Genomic DNA, 23,062 nt, shown 5'->3' on the forward strand with positions numbered 1-23,062 from the left:
GGCTTATTGTGCTTACCACTTCTATTCTGTGAACGATTGGGTAGCCCAACGGCCGCGCTCTTGTACAAGTACAGCACACCGCATCGTGAACTGAAACCGGGCTATGGTATGGATAATGATGATGATGATACGTTAATTAATGATGGCGAAATGAGTCCGAGGTTCAACTCCGAAAGTTATCCAACAATTCCGCTTCAATTGGTTGGGGGGAAACCCCCGGAAAACCCCGACCAGATAACTTATCCCAACCAGAACTTGAACCCGGGGCCTTTTGTTTCACACTCAGACCCGCTAACCGTTACTCCACAGCGATGGACTTTGAATCTCCTTACTTTACACCGAAGGGTGAAACTTAACAATTTTTCCCCTATTACTACAAATATCGTCGTTGTTCCTGCAATAACTCCTATGTGCAAAATATAAAATGTTTCAGGAGGAAGGAAAAACACATTTATTCAACCTATGGCAGCCGTACATAGGGGACTGTGACTTGTTATATTTTCGAAACAAAGAAATATAATTACATATAGGAGATTTTATTATTTGTTGTATCACTATTTAAATTATTTAATAGAGTAAAAATCACAAATGATTAGGGAAAACACGGGAATTTTATTGGAAGCAAGTAAAGAGATAAGTTTCGAAATAGATCCCGAAAAGACAAAGTATATGATTATGTCACGTGACGAGAATATTGTACGAAATGGAAATATAAAAATTGGAAATTTATCTTTTGAAGAGGTGGAGAAGTTCAAATATCTGGGAGCAACAGTAACAAATATAAATGATACTCGGGAGGAAATTAAACACAGAATAAATATGGGGAATGCCTGTTATTATTCTGTTGAGAAGCTTTTATCATCCAGTCTGCTGTCAAAAAATCTGAAAGTTAGAATTTATAAAACAGTTATATTACCGGTTGTTCTGTATGGTTGTGAAACTTGGACTCTCACTTTGAGAGAGGAACAGAGATTAAGGGTGTTTGAGAATAAGGTGCTTAGGAAAATATTTGGGGCTAAGAGGGATGAAGTTACAGGACAATGGAGAAAGTTACACAACACAGAACTGCACGCATTGTATTCCTCACCTGGCATAATTAGGAACATTAAATCCAGACGTTTGAGATGGGCAGGGCATGTAGCACGTATGGGCGAATCCAGAAGTGCATATAGAGTGTTAGTTGGGAGGCCGGAGGGAAAAAGACCTTTAGGGAGGCAGTGACGTAGATGGGAAGATAATATTAAAATGGATTTGAGGGAGGTTGGATATGATGATAGAGAATGGATTAATCTTGCTCAGGATAGGGACCAATGGTGGGCTTATGTGAGGGCGGCAATGAACCTCCGGGTTCCTTAAAAGTAAGTAAGTAATAGAGTAAAAATCTGAAAATCGATAAATATGCCACATAGGAGTTATTGCAGGAACAACGACGATATGTTAGCGGATTATAGTGACTTTCTAGTTGTCAGATTGAATTTTCTTTCGTGGAACTTTGTTTCAGATTTCGGTACTGACAAATATGTTGATAAAATTTTACGAAAATATAAATGAAAAATCACTGATTTTTTTTTCTTTCTAGAAAAAGAATTTTGTTTCTTTCTCAAAAAATGACCAAAATTTCACTCTCTCCTCTCTGCAAAAGACCGCTGAGTGTGTCTACTTGAAAATTTTAAAATCATTCAGAGACGCGGAACTTATCAGAGTTCATATTCCTCGGTGTGTGATGAAGACGAAGGCAGATCGAATCTTCTAAACGTCTGTATGGATCGGGAATGCAAAGATTAATGTAATCCATTCTTCAGCTTTGCTTCTCTGCCTCTTCAAACACGTCCGCAGTCGACAAAAGCTCGCTGCCTCGAGCGTTCTAACACAATTAACCCCTCAATTACAAATTCCCCGTTCATATGTCTGTTGACGTCATTCGTGGTCTGCGTGGCGTCGCAGGAATTGTACAGAGTTCTGTGGCAGATGCATGTAACAGACAAGCAGGACGGTATGATCACGTCCGTTGCCAGGGTGACAGACTGTCTGGTACGCCCTTATTGAGGAATAGAAGCTCTGTGACACATGCCTGCCAGCTTATTTCTTTTTGTATGCTTCAATATTTTGCAGCACTTGAAATCAGTTCTGAATAGTAAACTGAAAGCATTCACTGTGTTTCAATTATCTAATAGTTTAGCAGCTCCGAATAATGAAACTGTGTTGAATCCTAAACACTATGCTGAACCACATTTAGTCCTAAAATCATCGACGTAGGCCTATAGATTGAAATTTTATAAATAAGAGTCCCGATTATCCGGCATTCCGTGTTATCCGAATCGCTTTTCTCTTTTTCTTTTATTATAGTATAGAGCACTCCAAGTTAAGAAAAAAAGCATTGGTTATATGGACCTTGCCTTGTACATTGTATAAGCTATGTGGTAGGTAGGCGTTTCTATGGCAACTGTTCATTTGATGGAATAGCCCCAGATATTGCATGCTTTTTCCTTAACGTGGAATCCTCTTATAGTGTAGGCCTAATGTAGAACAATAACAAAGTTTGTAGCCATCAACAGGACTCAATCTAAGGGAATCATTCTTGATCCTACAATCCGGTTTGAGAGGGATGCCCTGCAGGCACAACACTTTGATGAGGAGAAGAAGTCCATCTATGAGTCCTGCATCCCATACCTAAGTGAGAAATATAACCTTCCCACTAGTCAGTGGAGTGTTTCTGGTCTTTTGTTTGGTGCGCGTGCACTCTTCCTAAGTTCACATGGAATATTTTAAAACCACTCGGTCTCCAATTTTTTGAAATTCAAAAAATTTTATTGGATATTCTTAAGGATTCAATCCAAATATTGCATTACCATTTATATTTTGGCCATTGACGATTCTTTTGGATTTGCATTTCTCTGGATGTTTTACTAAACAATTCCCGTATTTAATCTTTTTTGTCTTTCTAAATTATTTCTGTCGTGCTTTTATTCTGGATCTTTATGGTCACCCTCATTGAGGGCAGATTATTTTGTTTTTCAAAATCTCCTCCTAAGTCAGTTACATACTGAATACTTCATTCCATAGCGTCTCTCATAGCATAGATTGCCCTCAAAGAATAAAATATTGAAGGTTTATCAACCAGAAAGAACCTTCGTCGGGTGAAGCGCCTTTCCCACGTTTGCAATTCTTAGCTAAATTTGACTTTTTCTTGAGTTGAAAAAACTTGCTGACTTGCCCCTTACTGGACCTCCAGTCAACAACTTCGTACTATTCAGTGCCAATGCTCTTACGGTTCCAGTAGTTGTCCCAGTTCCTGTTGCCATCGACGCCGAAGCACCTGGTGCCCGGGGTTCGAGTCTTGCGCCACATCCGGTCCTGCAATCACACGATGCTTCGTGTTTCAATCAAACCTTCATTTCATCTTACTCATCAAAATCGACAGACCTGGTTTATTGCAATTTCTTAATCTATGGAAATGGTTTTTAAATTTTATTTTATGGTTAGACGATACTATAAAATGTTATAAAACATCACGAAGCTATGTATTTTATGGATCAACTACTAGCTCTCATATGTTTGTTAATTCAGGGATTTGCGGGAAGAAGGGTACGTACTGTAGGTCTAATTGTAAGTTTCGTTTTTCGAAAGAGCGCTTTAAATCGTAATGAAGGCTGCACTGTTTATTGCATTGAAGTTTGCTTTACTCTGGACAGCGCACCGTATGCCTCACTGAAATAGGCTATCTGTCGTGGAATAGCCTACCAGACCTGCAGAATTGTAGCTCCTGAGAGCGACTGCTTTACTACCCCTCTTGCCCCACCCACTTTTTCTACCAGCGCGGTCATGACGTTCTAGTTACGCTCGGCTGCATTAACATTTATTCTCGCGGCGGCAGGTATACAATACGCTATCAAGAATTACAAATGAACAGATAATAAAATCCTTAGAAACATACCTTTAGAAAGTAAGATAAAAATGAATGAGGGAAATAAATAAATTAAAAGACATGTAAAATAAATTTTAAAATGTAGGCCTATGTGTACATATAATGTAAGAAGGTCTACCTACGTGTATCGTCCTATTACTAGTAAAGCCGATTAAATGCACTTTTTGTGTAAAATAAGCTAAGTACAGTCCCCGACTTGTCTTTCCGTGCTCTGTATTCTACTAAAATGAAATAAGTCCGAAATGTGCATGCAGGCAACAAACCAATTACTTTATTTGAAGAATCTATTATGATTTGTCGTGCATTAATAAAGTTTTAATTCCTGTTTTTACAAAACTTGTATTACTGGTCTTAACTGGTTTTACTAGTAATAGGACGATAAATAAATTGTACATAGATAAGTGAGTGATAGCTATATGACCGGATGTTAATGCTGTCATTCTACATTGTAACACACTCCAGCCAAAAAAAATAAATAAATGAGTAAAAAGTAAATAAATAAATAATTAAATAAGTAAATAAAGAAGTAATTAAATAAGTAAATAAGTAGGCCTAAATAAGTAAACAAACAAATAATACGCGTACTGCAGTTTGAAGAGAACTGGAACATGGCAAAATCTAAACCCGTGAAGGAATACTACTTGCAAAGGAAATGGGAATATGATTATTTTGTTGTTGAAGACGAAAGAATTGCTTGTTTACTGTGTCCCATCCAATTTATTTCTACTCGTCATTTCAATATTAAACCACATTTCAACAAAGTCCATATTAAGAATTATGGAATACACAAACTTTCGGATAAGTTCATTATTACGAACTGTATATTGATTATTTATTTATATACTGTAAAATTAAGGACGTCACTCGTTGTGTTCATTTTGAATTGAAATTAATAGTGACTTTCAAGGTTCATTACTTAAATGCTACAAATCTATGTTTCCGTAGGTGATGATAGGAGGAAAGTTTTCGAAAATCTAAAACAGGTTAGGTGCAAAGAAATCTCAAAGAAACTACCGACAGGAAATCTAGCATAATTATAAACCTTGAAACGAGATAACGCATTATAAAAACAATGAATTTATTACAAGCCTTTTTGAAAATTACATGCCGCCACTGATGGACCTCTGACGTTCAGAGAATGTAAATAACTCTACGCGGAAGTCGATCATCCCTAATAGAAGTGGAGTAAGGCTGACGTCATATTTCCCCTACTTACGAGTTCTGCAGGCCTGGCCTACACGGTACTGGTGAAGAGTTTGTGGTCCATGCGTAAGGCTTAACACGACAAGATCAGGGACTGATAATAAGATAACAGAACCAGACAGGTTAACCAATAATTGACTACAATACTGACTGACAGACTCTTCCACTCACAGTGGTGTGCGAGTACTGGTACCCGTCGGGGTTGACGCTGGGGAAGATGTACCAGTCGAAGTTCTCCGCGACGAACCTCACGTCTTCGTCCTGGCTGGTCAGCAGTTGGTTCAGGATCCAGGTGGCCGTGGCCGGCGCGATCCACTCGCGCGCGTGGATGCCTGCAACAGAATCGCCAGGCGTCACAGCTAGTTTCAACAGATAGGCTGGGTGGGATGAGGGAGGTTACGTACCTGACTCCACGAAGATCCGTGGGTTGCCTGCCTTGTAGGATACCTTGACGCCTTGAATGTCGCGGCCCTCGTAGGTACGGCCGCCCACCACCGGCTGCACCACGGGGAAGGACTGGTTGAGGCCCAGCAGCCACGCGTTCAGCTGTGAACATTACGTTGTTAAAGAGTAGTCTATGAAATGACGGGGACATTAAGCCTGGCGGGCTCCTTGGTGCTGTTCGACAGGAGCAGGCCACGTGCCGGCACCGGGTTTCCCCGTCTCTCTTCATATTTATCATCCTCACCCATCCCCTACACTACATTTACACGAACACTTACACATACACTCACTCTATTACACGACATACCTCTCCACAGATATTCAGTATATTCAGTGTTGTACAGTCAGAGCACACAACATAGTGCAATTGACAAAGTCGGTAATAAAAAACAAAACAATAAAATTAATTCAAAAACTCTCAACAACATTGACATTAAAAAAACTCATTAATTTCATAAAATGGTTTGTTGATTAACCAACCATAGACAAGTCTGTTAAAAGACTTCCTTTCCAGATTAAAAAGATATCTCGGAGATTTATTTGCTATTTTTAACGACATAATAAAATAATTATTCATTGTTTTGGTCAGCCTACACTTAGGTATATGTCAAAAAGGTCACGGTTTCTAGTGTTGTATAGGTGAACATCATTCCTATGTGTCAACATGTGTGAATTTTCTTCGACGAAATTTAGGGCTTGATAAATATACAGTGATGTTACAGTCATAATTTTTTCATTTACAAATAACGGTCTGCAGTGTGCCTTAATTGATGAATTAATTATAATTTTAATAGCTTTCTTTTGTAACATAAGTACCTTATTAGTATGAGAACTATTACCCCATAAAAGTAGTCCATAAGAAAGTATACTATGAAAATAAGAAAAATAGACAACTCTAATGTAATTCTTCGGAACATACATTTTCAAATTTCGCAGAAGAAATATCACTCTTGACAATTTTTTACAAACAGAATCAACATGGTCTGCCCAAGTAAGTGTGCTGTCCACAGTAATACCAAGAAGTTTAAAATTTTTATTTTCCATGACTGTACTACTAAACATTATGTCTCGTGACGGGAATATTGTACGAAATGGAAATATAAATATTGGAGATTTATCCTTCGAAGAGGTGGAAAAATTCAAATATCTTGGAGCAACAGTAACAAATATAAATGACACTCTGGAGGAAATTAAACGCAGAATAAATATGGGAAATGCGTGTTATTATTCGGTTGAGAAGCTCTTATCATCCAGTCTGCTGTCCAAAAATCTGAAAGTTAGAATTTATAAAACAGTTATATTACCGATTCTTCTATATGGCTGTGAAACTTGGACTCTCACTCTGAGAGAGGAACATAGGTTAAGGGTGTTTGAGAATAAGGTGCTTAGGAAAATATTTGGGGCTAAGCGGGATGAAGTTACAGGAGAATGGACAAAGTTACACAACACAGAACTGCACGCATTGTATTCTTCACCTGACATAATTAGGAACTTGAAATCCAGACGTTTGAGATGGGCAGGGCATGTAGCACGTATGGGCGAATCCAGAAATGCATATAGAGTGTTAGTTGGGAGACCGGAGGGAAAAAGACCTTTAGGGAGGCCGAGACGTAGATGGGAGGATAATATTAAAATGGATTTGAGGGAGGTGGGGTATGATGATAGAGACTGGCTTAATCTTGCACAGGATAGGGACCGATGGCGGGCTTATGTGAGGGCGGCAATGAACCTTCGGGTTCCTTAAAAGCCATTTGTAAGTAAGTAAGTAAGTACTACTAAACAACAAGGATGCAGTTTTACTTTCATTTAAAAGAAATTTATTAGAACTAAACCATTTCTTGGCTTTATTAAAAACGGAATTAGTAAGAGTTTTCAATTCATTAATATCACTATGACTTGTCAAGAAAGTGGCGTCATGCATAGCGTGGCCCTCCGAAGTGGTGTGCAACTTGAAAAATGGATCACAGTCCTGCCATCTATCCGCAATATGCGGAACATGAACCAAACAAGTGGGTAGGCATTGGATACACACATATTCTCGTTATTTCGGTAAAAAATATCTAATTTGGTTTTTTGCCTTTGATAACAAGACTGCACTATGGTGAAATTATACGCACCTCGTCCAGGTCGTGATATGACGTCCAGTCGAATTCGGCGCGCGGCGTCCCTGCTCTCCGCTCCTGCGAGTCTACCATCCTGCAAACAAGGGCCCGTAGTCATAACTATTCCAACAAACAACCTCCTTGTTCAAACTACTTTTCCTTATTGCAGCCGAAGTCTCGTCTAACACTACAGATCGGTGCAATTTTTAAGTCGCTAGACCTGTGTGGATTTTGAGCTGTGTGTTTTACCTTCATTAACACTTTTTTGTTACGTTAATTTATACACGCTTTAACAACTGCGGTCATAACGCGTGTTAGGATCTGTGGGTATACCAGTAGGTCGATTTTACTCTTGCTGAGTTCCTGTTTCTGTTGTGTGTTGTAGATGGCTTGTGTTCTTGTAACTGATTAGAGATTTCGATTAATGTTTATGATATTGATGATTCAGGCGGTGATGAATCATGGCATATAAATTTCCAATCCGACATTTGCCTTTGTGACTGAGGAAACCACGAAATACCCCAGTTAGATTGGCCGGCCACGGAGTTTGAACCCGAGGCCTCCCGCATACGAGTCTCAGACGCTACCTTCTGCGCCAGCTCGCTCGGTCATCAACACTTGTGAGAGCTTTCCAATCTGTCTGCAGAATTTGCTGAAGAGGAGAAAGGAAGTATCAAGAGAGAGATGTCCAGCAGCAAGAGTCTTAAAGCAGATTACTTTAATTTACAGTACACAAGGCAACACTAAAAAGACCTGCAAGTATGAGCGGAGGTGGAATAGGAATCACTTATTTTGTATTGGCTACTCGATTTCACTGACGCTATGAGTTCAAGATTCTGAAGGGGAATTTGGAGATTTCCCTTGTCCTTGAGAATTCTGAGACATCTCTATTTCCTCTATAATTTTGGACAAGCTCAGTGATAATTGTAGGAATATTAGCGGAGAGGTAAAAATCCTTCAAATAATATGGAGATGTTTATGAAATGTGACAATTTTATCAAAATATTATGGAATGTTTTGGCCTTAATTGCATTCTACATATCGCGGTTCGTGAAAACCCTCGTTCCCATTCCGCTGGCAGGAATGGTTACAATACGAAATTTCGTACTTTGCATGTCCAAGGGTTTGAAGTCGATCCCGCACGCGTACTCACTTCTGGACGTCGTCGATGAACACTTGCGTCTCCAGGCCGTGCGTGTTGACGGCGCTGAGGAATCCTGCACGCATCTGAGGCGGCACTCTGACGTCTACTGTGACGTTCACAGCCCTCGCAGAAGTCCAGAAGTCAAGCTTCGAACACAGAACCAAAAGACAGTGTAAGATGGGTGCTGGATAGCTAGGGCCTGTCTGTAGTCTAGCACGAACTCGCAAACTTGGGATTAGCAATGTGTGACGAAGGACTGCTGGAAAACTGCACAGATATTGCAACAGAGAGGGCAGACACAGAAAGGTCTTATTGTGTTCCATTACAATTTGGGCGTGTGGGAGAAATTTATTTATTTATGGATTTATTTATTTATTTATTTAGTTATTTATTCATTTATTTATTTACTCATTCATTCATTCATTCATTCATTCACTTACCCATTTACTCACTTATTTACTTATTTATTTATTTATTTATTTATTTGTTTTTGTTTATTTATTTATTTGTTTATTTATTTATTCATTTACTAATTTATTTATTCATTCATTCATTCACTCACTCACTCACTTAGTTATTTACTTATTTATTTATTTGTTTGTTGTTTTGTTTTTGTTTATTTATTTATTTATATTTTTTTGTTTTTTTTATTTATTTATTTACTTATTTATTTATTTTCTTTTGTTTATTTATTTATTAATTTACTAATTTATTCATTTATTTACTCACATATTTATTTATTTATTTATTTGTTTTGTTTTTGTTTATTTATTTAATTATTTACTTATTTATTTATTTTGTTTTTTTTTATTTATCTATTCATTTACTAAATTATTTATTTATTTACTCACATATTTATTTATTTGTTTTGTTTTTGTTTATTTATTTATTTATTTGCTTATTTACTTATTTATTTATTTATTTATTTTGTTTTTGTTTATTTATTTATTCATTTACTAATTTATTTATTTATTTATTTACTCACATATTTATTTATTTATTTACTCACATATTTATTTATTTATTTATTTTGTTTTTGTTTATTTATTTATTTAATTATTTATTTATTTATTTTGTTTCTGTTTATTTATTTATTCATTTACTAATTTATTTATTTATTTATTCATTTACTAATTTATTTATTTATTTATTTACTCACATATTTATTTATTTATTTACTCACATATTTATTTATTTATTTTGTTTTTGTTTATTTATTTATTTAATTATTTATTTATTTATTTTGTTTTTATTTATTATTCATTTACTAATTTATTTATTTTGTTTTTGTTTATTTATTTATTCATTTACTAATTTATTTATTTATTTATTTACTCATATTTATTTATTTATTCATTCACTCACTCACTCATTTATTTACTTATTTACTTATTTATTTATTTATTTACTAATTTATTTATTCATTCATTCATTCATTCACTCACTTACTCACTTATTTATCTATTTATTTATTTGTTTGTTGTTTTGTTTTTGTTTATTTATTTGTTTTGTTTTTGTTTATTTATTTATTCATTTACTAATTTATTTATTTATTTACTCACATATTTATTTATTCATTCATTCATTCAGTCACTCATTTATTTACTTATTTATTTATTTATGTATTTATTTATTTATTTATTTTGTTTTTGTTTATTTATTTATTTACTTATTTATTTATTTATTTATTTATTTATTTATTTATTTATTTATTTATTTATTTATTTTGTTTTTGTTTATTTATTTATTCATTTACTCATTTATTTATTTATTTATTCATGCACTCACTCACTTATTTATTTATTTATTTATTTATTTATTTATTTATTTATTTTGTTTTTATTTATTTATTTATTTTGTTTTTATTTATTTATTTGTTTATTTACTTATTTATTTATTCATTCACTCACTCACTTACTTATTTATTTATTTATTTATTTATTTATTTATTTATTTATTTATTTATTTATTTATTTACTTATTTATTTAACTATGTATCTATTTATTTAGCTAATAATTGGAACGTAAAATATAATATATTCAGAAAAACATTAGTTCGCCCCTGAAAGAGTAGAACTCGTGTTCAGGGGCTGATTCCTGATTTGAAATTAATAAGTATACAATACAATATGTCTTATGTCTACTATGCAATTAGATGCTAATGGCCGGTAAATTTTACTGGAGCCCTCTTATTTAGGAATAGGATTTCTTAGCTTGGCATGTATATGAAGTAGGAATCTCCAGCCTATGCGAAGAATGTTCATCGCCTTTGGTAATGCTGCGCTCTGGAGCAAGTTACAACTTCAGACTTGATGGTACACTTGGTCACAGTTTAAGAAGCGTTGTAAAACAGACCAATTAAAAATTAAACCTATGAAATATGTATATAGTACGAAACACGGGATAAGCTACCTTGTAGTTACAAGAACGGGATATCAGGTCAAACATACATGATACAGCTCCGTTCAAAACAGGGAGTGTGGTATCTTTCACTGGCATGTTACAGTGCGTGGTGTTTGTAACAGCAGTTCAGGAACAGCAGCATGCTTGCACGTACTTTTTATGTATGATTCATGGCTGTCATTACGTCATCTACATTTCTAATGTCATCGCCACACTGCAACCAAGCCGGGCCTTTGTACCCGACTTAAGAGACCAGCAACAAATTTCATGAGCCCCAGAGGAAATGATCTGGAGATCGCTCCGGTGTCTTGTGGACTCGTAGTCATGGTCTAGTCATGCTCGTTTCACAGGGATATCCATTGTATTGTAAAAAATATAGCATGTTCTCCAAGGGAATAAGTAATGTCAAAGTGCAGTTGTGTAAAGAAAGATTGTACCGTTAGAATATTCAGTCCAGATACAAGACACTGCGCATGTTCGAAGACTCAATTCAATTCAATTTAGTTAGTTTGTTCTCGGGACTCGCACCGAAACTCACTTGGAAGTGTTAATGTGTTGCATATAATGGTTAGATATTATACAAATTAATTCTTATTAAATGTGAATAGATTTTATTTTAAGAGTTTCGAAAGGAAATATCATATGTACTTCGGTACATTAAAATAATATATATGATATACGTAAATCACTTCTTGATTTAAGACGGCGCTTAATCCGTCGGATCCCGGCCAACTAGTCACTCATAACGAGTGCACCTCAGCACATGTGTGGACTTCGGTCCTGCGTTCATAGACATCTATGACGTAGTGCAGAGGGCGGCCACTAGAAGGAACCCGAGAGTTGGAACTTAATCTGAGACGATTCTATCCGACGCCGGGGTTGTATCCGGTGTGGCTTAGTGGATAAAGCATCAGCACGTAGAGCTGAAAACCCGGGTTCAAATCCCGGCGCCGGAGAGAATTTTTCTCCGTTCCATTACTCTTTCATCGTATAAATGAAAGAAACTCTGTAATTCTTACTTTCTTTATAACAATAGTAATTCTTATTACAGAGTAAAATTAGATTTTATCCACGAATGGAAAATCTAGCTCCTGAGAAGATCCCAGTGTGAAGATTTCCACGAGCGCGTGAACTCTGTTTACTCTCGTGTGTCACACAATACTTTGTGCGAGATCGTGCGTATTTGCTTGGTTTCCGCACAAAACCAATCCGCGGATAGTGTAAAATTCCACATTCAGTATTCCCAACCTAACACACATAACAATTTCCCTCTTCTTACCGCTTAAGGACATATTGATTTGACTGCTTTAGGCTTTTAACATATTATTTTTAGAGACGTTCAATATAGTAATAATTATAAATTGGAAACTTACCACTGCAATTTCACCTAAATTGCACTGTTAATTATTGTTTTTAAATATTTGCAAAAATTAAGTAAACTCTACAACTCCACTAAGTTACTGCATTCGTGATGCAAGTAACATTAAGGAAACCGTGAAAAAAATCAACAAGATTCCAGATGACGATGTTATTACTGCAATATGTTATATAAATAATATTGTTAAAATATTAAAATGAAAAATAAATCATTACATAACCTTACCGTTTCTTTTAAGTTCGCATTTATGGACTGGGGGAAAAAAAGACAAGACTTATATCACGGCCTGTTGGAGTATAGTAAACACAGAAAACATTTTAAAGCAACATTGTTGAAGATAGATATTTTTCTTTTCCAAATTTGCCGTCATTGAACAGGAACCAAGATGGAGATTTCATTGCAACTAATTATAAATTCCTCTTTCAGGTATGTAATAAACGATCTTCGCACAAAATAATGTACGATACACGAGCGATATGTTTTATTTCAATTCTCGGAAAATGAAAAACCTCAACTACGTTTCGCTTTTTCAAACTTTTCCTCGAACATGAAAACTTCAACATACCGCTCTTGTAACGTATATTACTATTATCCGTCACTGTTTTCATTACTGGAAAGCCGATCTAAATTCAATTTTAAATTATTCGCCTTTTCTTTGTAATGTGTTGTTTGTGAAGAAGTTAAAAATGAATGAATGTATAGATTTTATTGTTTCTGATGTGTTGGTTGTCATGAAGACAGTGATTTAAAAAAATTTAATTCGCACGTGAATTAAAACTCTGTGGATCGGACGCATGTTGACTGAAATGATTTCGAAACACGCGGTTGAGTTGTTGCTGGACACACTATACAAGACGTAGTAATAACATAGGCCTAATCAATTTGAAACCAGACGTCGCTTCTTACCCCGTTGGGAGAGTCCTCCAAGTCCCTGAGGACCTGCAGCTGGTCCCTGTTGCGCGGCACCAGACGCAGAACCTGGTGGCCATCGTAGCGGACCTTGGCCGACACGAGCGCCGCCAACAGCAGACAGTACAACCACCGCATTGTTATTGCACCTGTGAATTGTGAGCATGCTATTTAAGTCCAGTAGTGAGAACTGAAGGGTGTTATTTAAGGATACAGGAGGTGAAAGTTTGATTTTCTTAACCGTCTGAGCTAGATCTTTGAAATGTACAGATAAATAGTGGCTGTACATAATTTAATCTTATTAGGCCCAAAATTATATGAAAACTTTTTGTAAGTTTAAATTATTTTTTGAAACATCACTAGGCCTACTACTCTTTTTTCAAATTTCAGAATTTTTGTCTCAAATTTCCGTCACATAACTTTCAAATTTACTATTTCGCTACAACAAAGTGGCGTTTAATGCTAAAGTTCTCAATTTTGTGAAACAAAATCATATATTCAGTTTCAGACCGGGTGTTGAAATCTAGTCCATCCAATATTATCGTAATTGTCAAGGCGTGAAGGATCGCCTACTGAATTGATTCGATATGAGCATCGATTAGCGTATCCAAATGAGTGGACAACTCTAGTGTAATCATATAACAGATTGCACTTCCAAGATAACTTTCATAAATTTCGCTGTGCTGCCATCTAGCGACTAATAGAAGTCACGCTATAACCCTGATGGAATTGCATGGAGTATTAGCACAGTCAAGTATACACAGTCACGAATCTTGAGTTTATGAGGGTACTAGAAACATAGACTGTGCAGGTACTATTTCGCATTGTCTGTAATGAGGCGATATTAGCGATCCTAGTGGTTAGCAACTATCTATGGATGCATATTTACTACGTTTTGAGCTTCGTGACCGTATATACTAGAGTGTGGTGATAGCTTGCAGCAGTACTTCCATCTAGTGGTCGTTACCATAAACTTTATTTTCGACAGTGGAGATCCTAGCGGTTGTTCTCTTTCATATAACACATTCAGATCATAGATATAAAACATTACAAATTGAGACAGGGAAATCAAAAACTGCCTAACTCCAATAAACAAAATTTTACAGGAGAGAGAAAAACTTATTATTTCTCTTACTAACTTTAAATATTATACATTTATCTATTAATATTGTGTAAAATTACATTCTTCATCAATTAAATACTTCAAAACCTAAATTTTTACATTATCTTACGCTACAATTTGAAATAAACACTGCTGGAGTTAGTGGTTTTCTGACTTCCACAGTGTATGAATTAAGAAAAGTGAATAAATATGAGCCATGTGAAGAAAAAAAAGATAAGTATATCATAATTCCCTTATGGAACATTGGAATATGCGAGAAAATGGAAGTTTATTATTAAGATTAACATTGCTACTTTTTTTAAATTTCAAATATATGAGACAAAAAATCACAAATTATCATAAAGCACATCAAAATACACAAATAAAACCACAAACAATGTTAAAATGTTAACACAGTCTCATTCATGTTACAGATTCTGTTTTTTCTCTCACTCTCATGTTCTTCCCGTGCTTCTAGATTCTAGATTATTCCTGTCCGCAAACAGAGTTTGGTAATTCATCCTACTTTCCTCAGAAATAAACTGCATTAAATTTTGCAAGTCCTTTTGCTTTCTTCTTTCAATGGCAACGCTGAATTGTACTTTAGTTGACTGGGGAATGATGCATCTGTGTTGGGTTTCTGGAAGTTAATCGACTCGATATTATGCCTTTAATAGTCTTACTTACTTGTATTTCATAGATTTTTGTGAAATTCTGAATATCGTATCACTTTACTCAGTTGGTTGAGCGATAGTGTTGCCACCTACCGGGAAATTAAGCTTGGAATGCAAAAACTCTTTTAATCCATGGAGTTCTGACTTCCACGAGTTTTAAAACAGCCCCCAGAATGCAGATGAATGTCGTTATTAGTGTATTCTTGCCTTCCACGCATGCCGGATGGTCTATGGCGAGTCCTCGGCATCAACCCCTTTGATTTGATTACCTGGTTGGGTTTTCCAGACCTCACCTCATCTCACTACATCTCGCCAAAATATTGTAAAAAAAATTGCACAAAATTGTAAAAATTATAGAAAATTACTAAATTGTAAAACTGTAAAAATTGTAATTGTAATATTGTAAAATTTTGACTTGTTCCACATCTTAAAGCTTCATTGGTCATGTAAGATCTATGGAATTAAAATGAATGAATGAATGAATGAATGAATGAATGAATGAATGAATGAATGAATGAAATGAAATGAGTAAAAAGCATCATCCATCCCATAATTCAATTTTGTAAAAAATTGAAGTTAGTGGGTTTTTGATTTCCCTGTCTCAATTATGGAATACACCATATTTTCTAAAACACAATTCTCATAATTTGTACAAATTACAGGTGAATTTACTTGTAATGTGTTATACCACACTTTAATGGAGTAGGGAACTGGAGGTGATTCCGAATCATTAAAGTGTTCACTATTAAACTCAGAATTAGCTTAATGATCATGAACATAAAATTCAGAATCCAGAAAAGTTAAAAGTGTAACTTCATCCATTGCTAAAGACAGGACTTAGTGGATGATGATGATGATGATGATGATCAGTAGGAGACAGCAGACTTACCAGAGCAGCCAGTATCGCCCAGCGAAAGCAATGGTATCGGTGCGGACGACTTTAAATCTTGGAGGGCTTATCGCGTCCAGATTAAGCTGGGCGGTACTTCAGATCTTGCTGAGTAAAGGACAGGGGTGTACAACGACACGGCTGACATAGACACGAGTCCCACTGTTGTATTTAGCTACCTTTCGACTACAGCCTCGAAATTCATTGCGGACGAGAAATGGCGTCGAAATTGTTTTCTGGGTCCTTTTATCAGGGACAGGGTTGCTTCATGTGTCATAACTTCACCATACGGGACACAGCTTCACTTCCTCCATAAGGAAATCATGCTGAAGACGTCATCACTCTTTAACGTGCACCGCTGTCGATCGCTTTTGAACCCGTGACCAACGGGTGTGGTATCCGCTACATAAAAATTAAAGAGCTCTTTTTGTGTGCAATATAGTAAACGAAGATTCATACGATCAGCGGACTTTCAGTTCCCGAATGCCCGGAAATAGTGACAGCCACTCGTACGATCAGCGGACTTTCAGTTCCTGAATGCCGGAAATAGTGACAGCCACTCGTACGATCAGCGGACTTTCAGTTCCTGAATGCCGGAAATAGTGACAGCCACTTGTACGATCAGCGGACTTTCAGTTCCGAATGCCCGGAAATAGTGACAGCCACTTGTACGATCAGCGGACTTTCAGTTCCGAATGCCCGGAAATAGTGACAGCCACTCATACGATCAGCGGCAATCGTCCTCACAGATGCGGATTGTGTCCAACCACTCGTAGTTTTGCCATCCCTACAGGTAATACCCACTTGATATCTTTCTGTATGCAAACAAGCCAAGTGTGCTCGCCTTTGTCTCATCATTCATTTGTTTTATCTGTACAATGAAACAAAGCTCTTGTCTGCACTCTTGAACTGATTGTCCTACTCGAAAAGTTAGATAATTACGTTGTCAACGTTGATGATGATATCTGCCCTCTGTTATTCGTATCGATTGAACTCTCCTGTTGGCTGAAATAAACAGTCTACAATGGGCTGTGTAGTGTTCATATATCTGCCTTCGTTTGATTGGCCAATTATATTATATTATTTTAATCAGCAACTTCCCATCTAATGGAAGTGTCTATTAGAAAGAAAAAAAAGAAAAATAAGTCTAGACGAGAAAATCAAACAATAGGGTATAGAACGTGCGATTAAATCCTTTTCAGAACAAGGATCGAAGATATGGAAGCGCAACGAAGAAAGCATAGGTACTATCATTCGAATCCTGTAACAATATTGAAAAACAATGGATAATAATAGTAATAATAATAATAATAATAATAATAATAATAATAATAATAATAATAATCTATGCGGATGACGCGAATATATTAGGAGAAAATCCACAAACGATTAGGGAAAACACGGGAATTTTACTGGAAGCAAGTAAAGCGATAGGTTTGGAAGTAAATCCCGAAAAGACAAAGTATATGATTATGTCTCGTGACCAGAATATTGTACGAAATGAAAAAAAAAATTGCAGATTTACCTTTTGAAGAGGTGGAGAAGTTCAAATATCTGGGAGCAACAGTAACAAATATAAATGATACTCGGGAGAAAATTAAACACAGAATAATATGGGAAATGCCTGTTATTATTCGGTTGAGAAGCTTTTATCATCCAGTCTGCTGTCAAAAAATCTGAAAGTCAGAATATATAAAACAGTTATATTACCGGTTGTTCTGTATGGTTGTGAAACTTGGACTCTCACTTTGATAGAGGAACAGAGATTAAGGGTGTTTGAGAATAAGGTGCTTAGGAAAATATTTGGGGCTAAGAGAGATGAAGTTACAGGAGAATGGAGAAAGTTACACAACACAGAACTGCACGCATTGTATTCTTCACCTGACATAATTAGGAACAATAAATCCAGACGTTTGAGATGGGCAGGGCATGTAGCACGTATGGGCGAATCCAGAAATGCATATAGAGTGTTAGTTGGGAGGCCGGAGGGAAAAAGACCTTTGGGGAGACCGACAGGTAGATGGGAGGATAATATTAAATTGGATTTGAGGGAGATGGAGTATGATGATAGAGAATGGATTAATCTTGCTCAGGATAGGGACCAATGGCGGGCTTATGTGAGGGCGGCAATGCACTTCCGGGTTCCTTAAAAGCCAGTAAGTAAGTATGTAAATAAGTAAATATATTCTGTGAAATGAACTTGAACGAAAGTTAACTTCATGTTGAGACATTTTTCCTCTCTTCCTGCAGCCATTACACCGTTGGAAATAGAAGATATTTGCTCAAATCATTCAATAAATATTTTTCATCCTACCATATTAGTTTAATATTCATTTCAGGTAGTGCAGAATAGAAAATTAAACACAAAATAAAAATAACCCATGATTAAAAAAATCTTTGATATGAAATGCAAAATATGGGCTAGCCTATTTTCAAAGGAAAATCGTTGAACATGCCACAAGTTCTACCTCTCGCCAGGAAGCAATTATGATTTTCTAAGTCCGCAAAATCCTGTAACAGAAGAATTCCGAGCAAAACTCCTTAATGCGATTTTGTTGGCCACAAGTGTCGCTATAGATCGAGGCATGGCTAGGACAGGAGCGCAATCGAGTGCTACATTTCACAAAACTGTAAAGGATAGGTCTGTCATTGGACATATCTTACACAAGGGCATAGTTTCATGCATATCAAGTGAGTTCTTACAGCATGAAGACAGAGAAGAATCCAAGAAGGATAGCTGCCCTTGAAATAGCGGTACCGAGCGGTAACTGCACCTAAATTAATTGTAGATCAACAATATTCTTACTTACTGGCTTTTAAGGAACCCGGAGGTTCATTGCCGCTCTCACATAAGCCCACCATTGGTCCCTATCCTGAGCAAGATTAATCCATTCTCTACCATCATATTCCACCTCCCTCAAATCCATTTTAATATCATCTTCCCATCTACGTCTCGGCCTCCCTAAAGGTCTTTTTCCCTCCGGCCTACCAACTAACACACTATATGCATTTCTGGATTCGCCCATACGTGCTACATGCCCTGCCCATCTCAAACGTCTGGATTTAATGTTCCTAATTATGTCAGGTGAAGAATACAATGCGTGCAGTTCTGTGTTGTGTAACTTTCTCCATTCTCCTGTAATTTCATCCCTCTTAGCCCTAAATATTTTCCCAAGCACCGTAATCTCAAACACCCTTAACCTATGTTCCTCTCTCAAAGTGAGAGTCCAAGTTTCACAACCATACAGAACAACCGGTAATATAACTGTTTTATAAATCCTAACTTGCAGATTTTTTGACAGCAGACTGGATGATAAAAGCTTCTCAACCGAATAATAACAGGCATTTCCCATATTTATTCTGCGTCTAATTTCCTCCCGAGTATCATTTATATTTGTTACTGTTGCTTCCAGATATTTGAACTTCTCCATCTCTTCAAAAAATAAATTTCCAATTTTTATATTTCCATTTCGTACAATATTCTCGTCACGAGACAACAATATTCTATTTTTAATTTAATTTATTTTTTCTATTTATTTATTTTTATTCTATGATAATGATTCGACAGTGCATGTGTTGCTGAGTTCCAATATATCCTAACAGTTTGTATATTTCTTACAGATATTTTAAAATTAAGAACCTAGCAGATGTGAGTATTCCAATATCTCAACGACTTTAATGATATTCGGTTACGGTTAGCAAACTTTCTGGAACTCTCAGCCTGGCAGACAGGCAACCAGCACGGCTTGCCGAATGCGAGTGTTGCCTAGCATCATCTGTTATGGCGTAACGGCCTATTGATCAGTTGCCGGGGCGCGTGGAGCCCCAAACAGTTGCTCGTGAACCACGGCGGACCACATTCTTCGTAGTGCAGTTATATTCATATTTATAATAGTTGTTGTTAGTATTTAAGCATGTGTCCACCCGCCAGAGGAAGTGAAGATAATCGCAGACTTTCAATCATCCATAGTTTTCTGCCCAAGGGCTGGTCTTTCACTGCAAAACCAGCTTTCTTCAATCTACCCCACTTTCTGCCTTCCTCTTAGTATCCGCATATGATCCATGTATCTTAATGTAGTCTATCATCTGATATCTTTTTCTGCCCCGAACTCTTCTCTCGTTTACCATTTCTATCAGTGCAACTTTCCGCAGATAGTTTCTTCTTATTCAGTGACCCAGTCAATTTCTTTTCTCTTCCTGATCAGTTTCAGCATCATTCTTTCTTCACTCCACTCTTTCCAACACAGCTGTATTTCTTATTCTGTCTGTCCATTTCACACGCTCCATTTTTCTCCATATCGACATGTCAAATGTTTCTATTCGCTTCTCTTCACTTCGTCGTAATGTCCATGTTTCTGCCCCATACAATGCCACACTCCACACAAAGCACTTCAGTAATTTCTTCCTTAGTTCTTTCTCCAGAGGTCCGCAGAAGATGCTCCTTTTCCTATTAAAAGCTTCCTTTGCCATTGCTATCCTCCTTTTGACTTCCTGGCAGCAGCTCATGTTACTGCTTATAGTACACCCCAAGTATTTGAAGCCGTCCACTTGCTCTACTGCCTCATTTAGAATTCGCACGTTTACCTTCTTTATTTTTGTTCCGATAACAATAGTGTTGATAAAATTCGTTATGAATAATTTAGTATGAAAACAATGTGATTTTCTAAAATAAGTTGTACATTCTACATTTAAAATTTTATACTATAGTGTTCACATCAGACTAGTACACATACGTGCAAAGTTTCGTCAAAATATTTTCATTACTTTTTTAGTTATCAGATAAATTCTATCTGGCTGAACAAAATACTCAACAAATTTCACAATTCAAAAGAAAACTATTACGTTTTCAAGAACATTAACATTGCTTTGTTATGTACAGTAGTGGCAAAAAAACCCGGACCGATCCTTGTAGCTGATTTCAGAGCTTTGTTCGCTCCAGAGCACGATAGACTGGCAAGTAAAACTTTCGTGGTTCGAATCCTGCCTGGAAAGGGAATTTGTTTTTGTTCCTCATTCAAATTTATTCCCAATACTTTTCGATTGCAGCGATATTTTACTACTTAATTAACTTATTCCCAGAACATGAATTTTACCAGCAATCCAAAAGTATTGGGAATAAATTTGAATAAGGAACAAAAGAAAAGTTTCCTTTCCAGGCAGGATTCGAACCACGAAAGTCTTAGTTACCAGTCTATCGTGCTCTGGAGTGAACAAGGCTCTGAAATCAGCTACAAGGGTCGGTCCGGTTTTTTTTGCCACTACTGTACATAATCTATATTAAGCATGCCAATCTATATTAAACATGTCAATTTTTATTATCAAATTACCTATAGATTCTGAGGAAAAAAATGTTGAGTTATAGTGAAATTACACCAGCAAAAGGTGTACCACCCCCTTAAGTCAGACACCCTGTACTGGCCAGTTTCAACAGTTCCGAAGAACATGATCCTTACATCTCCTTTGATGAGGAAGATAAATACAGTGAAATCTCTTCTTACGGACACTCCTCTTATACGGACAGATTTTTATGCCCCAATTGAAATAATATAGAAATAATGATAAATTTAACTCTCGTTTACGGACACTCTCAGACACGGACACGGACAGCTGTTTCACAGTCCTAAAGCTTGCTTTACCTCCTGACTGCGGACAGAACTTGGATTTCAAGACCTAATCTGTTACGAAATTGGAAAATTTAGTTTTGAGAACTTCCTTAACATGAAAGAATACAATAAGGGTTTTGTAGGCTACCACTAGCCCAGCCGGCTATCCCTTGTTAGCTGGAAGCGGGTGGATAAACAGTCATAAAATTTAACCTGTCTGATGGGTCCAAGGTTTCTGCGATCATGAAATTGTATTCGACACATGATAGGGTTAGTAGGATTATTCTCTTCACTTCAATCAGTTGTTCTGTTTCGAGAGACATGGCACCTGAACGTAAAGGTTAAGTTGAAAACTGTAAATTACAGTACTGTAGAACTGTAGATCTAGAATAAAATGTTATGGCATAGTACTGTTTCTTCCTTTTTCGATCTTATTTACTGTAGTTCAAAGTTGCAAAAAATTTATAGTAGTACAGTATACTGTATTTAGAATTAAACTACAGTAATACATTTCATTTAAAGCGAGAAGGGATATGTAATGCATATTATAAATTACTGTTAGATTGGGGAGCCTCCCTCCAAATAAAGGACACCTCCCAGATGTGGACAGATTGTTACGTCCTTTCGATGTCCGTAAATGAGAGGTTTCACTGTACAACCTTCGGAACAACGTGTCGCGACGTCGTGTTGAAGTGTTATTGTCCTTCGCACACATTCGCAGCACTCCTTGTAACTCTAATCCACCACTACGGTCGTCCTGGTCACCCATCCCTCACTGTCCCTGCTCTCTGCTGCTGTTGTAAGCCTGCAGCAGCATGTCCCTGCTGTCCCGCAGCATAGCGGTGATGGCGTCCAGGGTCTCTTGCGCCGTGGGCACGATCTCCGTGGCCGGCAGGATGAACCCGTGGTGGCCCGTGTCGCGTAGTTCCACCGCGTACACCAGGGGCGTGCCGATCGTCCCCCGCACCCAGTCCACGCTGCCTCCGCTCGCCAGACCTGCGCAATCAGCCGACAAGCTTGGTTTCGATTCTCGATTGACACTCAAATTTCAGCAATATTTCTTAACAGATTCTCACCAAATACACGTCGTCTCTGAGCTGTACAGCCACGGAAACGCGAGTTTTTTAACCGAGCGCCAACTGGTGCAGTTATCGTCATAAATTCGACATGCATATAAAGCACAAAAATACATTTAAAACTGATCCTGATGTGGTGTACAAGAAAATGCGTTGTAATTAAGATTTATAATGTTGAGAAACAGTCGCCTGCGGTGGCGCAGTTGGTAC

General features: G+C 36.8%; 2 protein-coding genes across 2 annotated transcripts in view; both read right to left on the minus strand.

The window, feature by feature from the left end:
• Window positions 1-16,322, minus strand: part of LOC138713066 (zinc carboxypeptidase-like) — a 29,448-nt gene extending 13,126 nt beyond the window's left edge. Inside the window, exons 1-7 of the mRNA XM_069844804.1 lie at window positions 16,174-16,322; window positions 13,506-13,657; window positions 8,828-8,964; window positions 7,690-7,768; window positions 5,533-5,674; window positions 5,300-5,460; window positions 3,270-3,354 (exon numbers count right to left, since the gene is read on the minus strand). Coding sequence (XP_069700905.1) covers window positions 3,270-3,354; window positions 5,300-5,460; window positions 5,533-5,674; window positions 7,690-7,768; window positions 8,828-8,964; window positions 13,506-13,646 — 745 coding nt within the window. The 5' untranslated portion in view covers window positions 13,647-13,657; window positions 16,174-16,322. The remainder of the gene's footprint in view (window positions 1-3,269; window positions 3,355-5,299; window positions 5,461-5,532; window positions 5,675-7,689; window positions 7,769-8,827; window positions 8,965-13,505; window positions 13,658-16,173) is intronic.
• A 3,365-nt stretch (window positions 16,323-19,687) lies between these two features.
• The window catches only part of LOC138713072 (zinc carboxypeptidase-like), a 28,726-nt gene continuing 25,351 nt past the window's right edge, over window positions 19,688-23,062 (minus strand). The window contains exon 10 of the mRNA XM_069844813.1: window positions 19,688-22,772. Within this exon, the coding sequence (XP_069700914.1) occupies window positions 22,549-22,772 (224 nt within the window). The 3' untranslated portion in view covers window positions 19,688-22,548. The remainder of the gene's footprint in view (window positions 22,773-23,062) is intronic.

This window comes from Periplaneta americana, chromosome 14, assembly GCF_040183065.1.
Source record: "Periplaneta americana isolate PAMFEO1 chromosome 14, P.americana_PAMFEO1_priV1, whole genome shotgun sequence".
In the NCBI taxonomy this organism is placed as follows: Eukaryota; Metazoa; Arthropoda; class Insecta; order Blattodea; family Blattidae; genus Periplaneta; species Periplaneta americana.